This window comes from Aulonocara stuartgranti (genome assembly GCF_965226115.1).
Source record: "Aulonocara stuartgranti genome assembly, chromosome: 10".
Lineage (NCBI taxonomy): Eukaryota > Metazoa > Chordata > Actinopteri > Cichliformes > Cichlidae > Aulonocara > Aulonocara stuartgranti.
Genome location: NC_138946.1, coordinates 2,186,464 through 2,193,082, shown reverse-complemented (window position 1 = coordinate 2,193,082; position 6,619 = coordinate 2,186,464). Strand labels below are relative to the sequence as shown.

The following is a 6,619-nucleotide window of genomic DNA, read 5'->3' as shown; positions in this document are numbered from 1 at the left end:
GGTTTAGTTTGATAACTTTGGTTTGTAGCTTATTTTTCACGCAGGCTTTAGAGTTCAATATGTCTTCCTGTGGCGCCCCCTGCAGGTACTGTGTAGTTATAACCTCAAAGATACTCAAAAGTTTAAACCATGAATATTTAGAGGTAGAACTTTGTCATATTTAAAAGACATAAAGTAGAAAAAACATCAGTTTAAATCAATGATAAACTTATCTCGTGATGTAAGCAAAATGATTAAAACGGGAATAAGAGACAAATCAAAAACCTAGATTTGCTCAACTTTAATGACTTACTTTTATTGTACTTTGAAGTTTATTAAAACGTGTTATTATGTGTTTCGTATTACTTATCTTGTTTTGTTAATTAAATTTGTCTACATAATACGAGACATCAGGTGTTAGTTGTAAAAGAAATTAATAAAATCTTGATTTTTCTGATTTATAAATTTGAGGTTTATTTTGAAAGCTTTTAACTCGGAGCAGTTGCAGTTCCTGTGTTTTCTTTCATTTCCGGATTCGGTCAATGGCTCAGCTGTGAACGGAAACAGTAGAAGAAGAGGAAGCAAAGGCGCAGCGAGGGAAGTTAAAATGTCTGCTCCGAAAACAATCCCGAAAGATGCTCAGGTCAGAAACGAGCTTTTTCATTTATATTGTACAGTTTGAGTCGAGCTTTTTGCTTTGCTCGATAATCTTTAATGCATCCGCGTTGCTCGTTAGCTAGACTGGCCTGTCTTAGCTAGCGACACTGCAACTCAAAGCAATAGCGGCTAACATGCTAGCCTAGCTGCGAGCCTGTCGGTGTTTTGGTGCAAATTTGGTTCACATTGGGGAGTTTCTTCTCCCGTTTATTGTCTGATGGTGAACTTTGTTGCTGGATTTGTGTTGATTAATTGGTGACCCTTTGCAGTTGTGCAACATGATAGCCTGCTTAGCTTAGCAACGTTGCCGTTCAAAACAATAGCAGCCGCACTCTAGCCTAGCCTTTAGTCGCGAGCTGTTGGTGCTTTGGTGAAGCCGTTTGTCACCCTATGGTGTGTTTGTAAATACCCTGGTTTGGTGCACCCTGCGAGACAAGGCCGGACGCTGTACCTCGCTCCAGCACCACGTTTCCGGGATAATTTATTTATCCAGCTTCTTTTATCCTGACAGTTTTCCAGAGAGTAAAAATGGGAGATGCAGTAAAAATCTGCGGGAAAAGTAAAATTGAGAGCATGTTTGAGTTTGTTGCACTGAGATTTTAAGTTATTCGTTTCCTCTGTAGGTGATGATCCAGATCCTGAAGGACATGGGAATCACAGAGTATGAGCCCAGAGTCATCAACCAGATGCTGGAGTTCACCTACAGTAAGTTATTTCTGTTTCAGAGCCAATGGGAACAATGCTCTGATATCCCGACTGAATATTTCTGACACTCTCGGACAAAGAAGGATTATTCTGAACTGCGAATCATGCAGGAGCTGTTCTGAACAACTCAGTTGTTGTTTGTGTCCACAGGATACGTGACCACCATCATCGAAGATGCCAAAACCTACGCCTCACACGCCAACAAGTCCAACGTGGACGCCGACGACATCAGACTGGCCATCCAGTGCCGCATGGATCAGTCGTTCACCTCACCTCCGCCACGAGATGTAAGTCTTCACAGATGGGCGTAACGTTCGCTTCTTGATTCGTTCGTCAGGGGTCTAGAATGTCAGTGAGGAAAATGGAGACTGCAGATTCTATTCTGATCATTAAGACCGTCACTCTACAGGAACCAGCTGACTGTAGCGACAGGGCTGATCTGATAGCTGCTTCACCCTCTCTGTGTTTCCAGTTCCTGTTGGAGGTTGCCAGGCAGAAGAACCAGACCCCCCTCCCTCTCATCAAGCCCTACACCGGCCCCCGGCTGCCCCCAGACCGCTACTGTCTGACCGCCCCCAACTACAGACTGAAGTCCATACAGAAGAAGGTGAGACACAACCTCTCGTGGTCATCCTCAGCTTTCACGTTGTCTTTGTTTGTGGTTACCAACAGTTTATTTTCCAGGTGTCGTCGTCTGCCAACAGGATATCGGTGCCTCGCCTCAGTGTCGGCGCCGTCACCAGCAGGCCGACCACGCCCACGCTCGGTGAGTTTCAGCTTTATCATTATGTGATTTATAAATCCAAGTATTAAAGTACGATTCTGGATGCTGAAAGCGTAGCGCCATTTCCTCCTCAGGGACGCCGTCTGTGCAGTCGGTCACCACTAAAGTCGGGACTCCAGTGTCTTTGACGGGTCAGAGGTTCACTGTGCAGATCCCGCCGCCCTCTCAGACGACCACCACCAAACCCAGTAAGAACAGAGCCGTTTTATTTTTTGCTTCATGCTTTGATGGAACAAGAGTCAGACGTATGAATACCTGTGAAAAACACTTTAATGTGGAAGAAACTGTTAAAAAGTTCTCCACCAACTCCTGAACACACGGACAAAAATCTGTCCAGAGAAACATTTTAATGGCCAAACAGAATCATGTTTAAATGAACAGTTTACTTATATAAAAACCTTGATGCTCGCTCTGTCCCCATAGCAACGCCATCCACACCCGCTGTCTCCAACGTCCTCATCAACCCATCTCTGATTGGCTCCAAGAACATCCTCATTACGACCAACATGGTGTCACAGAACTCCGGCGGAGAGTCGCTGAAGAGGAAGCATGAAGACGACGACGACTACGACGCTTTATGACGCTGAATGCGATGCCGCCATTGCCACTTTTGTACTGACCTATAAAAAATAATCTCAGTAGAGACTGTAGGAGGCTCCTGACAGTTTGTTTGAGAGGAACACGACGCCTGCTCACAGCGGGACTGAAGCTGGACGGTGGGTTCAAAGCTGCAGGGCGAAGGAAAAGTGAAGTGATTCTCAATAAAATGAATAAAAGATGTGATCACGTCTGTTTGTTGGAACCCAAAATTTACATTTAGAACAAGAAGAGTTTTTAACTTATATATCGGAAGGTTTCACTTTTGAGTCCTGTAGTGAAAAATGTTCACTTCTGAAAAAAAAATCCCTAAAACATTTAAGTCAAACATTTGTGGTTTTTTTATTTTTTTTATTTTTATGAAATTGATGAAAACCAATAATTCCACTAATATCCAACAGTGAGTCACTCCTCATAGATTCACATGTTAAAACTTTACAGCAGAAATAATTATGTTTACAGACGTATACACAAACTGTTTGATAATTTGATCCTGAACAACTGTACATCAAAGTGGTGATACTCTTTTTTTTTTTTTTTTTTTTTTTTAAATATAATACATTTCTTTATATTGTGGTGTAAGTACTTTTTGGTAACGGCATCTGGATGTTTGACAGTATCAGATTAAGAAGGATGGAGGGATCCTTCACTGTGACACAGACACAGTTTTGTGGTTTAATGAGAAACTGCATGTTAAAATAGACTGCATACAATTATATAGTTCTGAAAATGGTTACTTTAGTCAGAAAACATGAGTACACATGTTTAAAAAGCCTTTAAAGGCTCGACCTGAACTATTTTACTCCCCCCTTGATTTATAAAAATGTAATAAAGAGACCACATTGGGGGGGTTTGTGTTTTCTTACTGGTGTGGAGTTCCACAGGGCTCTATCATGGGCCCTCTACTTTTTGTTCAAACATTGTAGTTGTGACTTTCGTTGTGTTGCTTTAGTTTTTATTGGGTCCTGGATGATATGTTTTAAGATGTATACGGGGGAAATGCAGTAATTCAGTTTGCCATGGACTATTCTGCTTTAATGTATTCTGATGAAAAGTATGTTTTATCAGGGAAAAAAATGATCTTCACCCAGTTCAAGTCACCTTTAGCATAATTTAGCCTTGGAAGAGACACTGAACATTAAAATAATTGAGACTTCTCTCCTGTCAGACCTTATATGCTGGTTTATTTTTTTTCTTTAAGAGCATGAACATAAAGTGCAGATTTTCACATGGAAACTTTAGTGCTCGGCTGGATTTTGTTTTTCATGTCGGGGTATTTTAAATGCATTTATCTGACCAGTAATATTGCTGATGTGGTATCAGACTAGTTTGGATGTTACTGAGCACCAGGGATGGGAATAACGGCGTTACTTTTTTCAGTAACGAGTAACTAACTAATTACTATTTCTATCGTTACAACGGCGTTACCGTTACTAACTAAGAAAATGCGGTCATGTTACTATTTTTCAACAAACAGACGGTTGAAGCTGTCTTCAGCTTACCGCATCTTATATCAGTTGCACGGAAGTAGCTGTCCATGGCTGTATCCCAATTCAGGGTCTGCAGCCTTAACGGTCCACAAGGGCCGCGTACTTAAAGACCGCTAAGGCCGGAAGTGCGAGGCTTGTGAAATGGGGCGGTCTAGCAACCATGATACTAACAGCTGGAAACGTGTCATACAGCTTTGTTTGACAGAGATGAAGGAGAAAATCTTGTGTTCATTTGTTTGTTTCTACATGAGCTTTGATCATTCTCTGATTAAGCTCAGCTATTGAACGGCGTATATTTTAAAGTAAAGGCTTTAAAACCAAGTTAGTACAAACGCCACTAATGTCACATGACTTTGCCGACATGTGGCCAACAGGAATGTTTAATGTTCTTCGTTATTAAACATTTGCACATAAATAAGTGACATCATATTCAGTACTTAAAGTTCACTCTTCGGCTGCCCCTCATCCGCCGTTTTTTTCGGCAAAATTATCCACACGCACCGCCGCGCTATGCATTCTGGGATATGTTGGGCCACTAAGTCTACACCACCACATCCTTAAACTTCAGGGAAATGAAGGACGCATGTGAGGGCCGCATTTCGAGCAGCCTTTGAATTGGGACAGCCTTCGGCGTGCCGCTGTGACGTAATCGGCCTTAAAATGCGGCCTTTAAGGCTGCAGACCCTGAATAGGGATACAGCCTTCAAGACATGTTGAGGAGGCCATTTAGCCATTTCAATCAGCTGTGTTGGATCAAGGACACATCCAAAACCTGCAGGACATTGGCCTTCGAGGCCTGGAGTTCGAGACCTGTGTATTAGAGCATAAGAACAAACTTAAACCTCCCATTATCCTTATTGTATTTAGTTAGCACAAGTTGGGAATGTTTTATTTAAACATCATTTATTTGGACTTTATACAGCCTATGTAAGTAGGGCGCTACAACTTCAAGCAGGTGTGCGCGCTCCCGCGGGCGGCAATCACGATCACTTTCTGGCACAACACCTGGAGCTCAGGGAGTCATGATAAACAATATATACGCGTGTTTTTCCTCAATAGTTTCATGTTTACTGTCTAAGGACAGCGCAACGAGCACGCTCTGCTTATGAGCAAGAAATAAAAAAACAAAACATAAAACAGCCCGTTTGTGTTGGTGGAAAAATGCACCATGTCATGTCGACCAATCAAAAAATGATTTGGCAACATGACGTTTGGTTGTTTAGGAAGAGAGAGAGCGAGACAGCAGAAAGAGAGAGAGCGAGTTTTGAGATGTGAGAGATTTGTGATGTTTAGCGTGTTTGCAGTGTGTAGTTAGTGTGTAGTGTTGTGGATAGTTTTGTGTTGTGTGTCAGAACATTGAGGCGACTGCTGTCTCCAGGTAGAAACAGGAGTGATACACCTGCTGCTGTCAGACCTGCAGGTATCAGGCTGTGATGTTCTGCTTTATAGTGGACAGAAATATTTGGAGTGGCACAAATAATTTGTGGCATCTTATTGAAGAACAGCTGATTGTTCTGTAAATAGAAATAAATATAAAAATATAAATTGTGTAAATAGTTTGAAAAGATTCTTTTAAAAAAAAGGGTCAAAGGTAAATGGCTGCAAATAACTTTTTTGTTTGCAAAACTTGTGCGTATGATTTTACACATGGAGACACAAATATAAACTGACAATTTATATTTGCATTTAAAGTTATGAAATATGATCAATAAACATGTTTGTGGTTGTTACAGTAAAAAATATCACTTTCTACCCAGATTTTATGTTTTTTGTCTGATTTTAGATCAATTGTGTTAGTACAGTCTGTCAAAATGAAAACAACTGTAAATTCAGACACGTGAGGCTGTGCTGAAAAGAACGAGACCAAACAAGGCAAATAAATAGTTTTTAAGGGAAAATGTGGAGGAAACATCAGATTATACCCTGGACCCCAGAGGGTCAAACATTTTTTTTAAGTAACGCAATAGTTAGTTTTCAAGTAATTAATTACTTTTAGAATCTTGTAAATCATTCACTAACAGTTACTAGTTACTACTTCAAAAAAGTAACTATAATTAATTACTTTTTTAAAGTAACTTGCCCAACACTGCTGAGCATGCGCCTTGAGGCGACTGTTGGCTGGATTAGTTTCCCCGGTCTGAATGTTCGCTTAAATGGCCCTCGAGATAAAACCAGTGTTCGGTCTTCATAAACCCATCATGGTTTTTTCTTCACAGTAAAGCCTGATGCTGACCAAGTGTTTTTTGTAGTTCCTGTCATCTCTACAGAAAAAATAAATAAATTCACATTTTAACCCAAGAATGTCATAAATTGTTCCAAACACACTTCCGAGAATGTAACTGCAGCCTGTTTTGTTGTCTTGCTCCACTTTATTTCGTCGAAATCAGAAATGTGACTACCGGGTGTC

At 40.9% G+C, this 6,619-nt stretch overlaps 1 protein-coding gene across 1 annotated transcript; it reads left to right on the top strand.

The window, feature by feature from the left end:
• Positions 1–513: 513 nt before the first annotated feature.
• On the top strand, positions 514–3,896 carry taf9 (TAF9 RNA polymerase II, TATA box binding protein (TBP)-associated factor). Its single transcript, XM_082548260.1, has 7 exons — positions 514–622; positions 1,260–1,341; positions 1,492–1,628; positions 1,814–1,948; positions 2,026–2,107; positions 2,200–2,313; positions 2,549–3,896. Exons 1-7 carry the CDS (start codon positions 587–589, stop codon positions 2,704–2,706), a joined length of 744 nt encoding a protein of 247 aa, XP_082404386.1. The 5' UTR covers positions 514–586; the 3' UTR covers positions 2,707–3,896.
• The last annotated feature ends 2,723 nt before the right edge of the window (positions 3,897–6,619 follow it).

Excerpts from the sequence above, each read along its gene's own strand:
- taf9 (XM_082548260.1), top strand. The coding sequence starts at position 587 with ATGTCTGCTCCGAAAACAATCCCGAAAGATGCTCAG. Across the intron at positions 623-1,259 it reads CAATCCCGAAAGATGCTCAG|GTGATGATCCAGATCCTGAA; the intron begins GTCAGAAACGAG and ends TTTCCTCTGTAG. Across the intron at positions 2,108-2,199 it reads GCCGACCACGCCCACGCTCG|GGACGCCGTCTGTGCAGTCG; the intron begins GTGAGTTTCAGC and ends TTTCCTCCTCAG.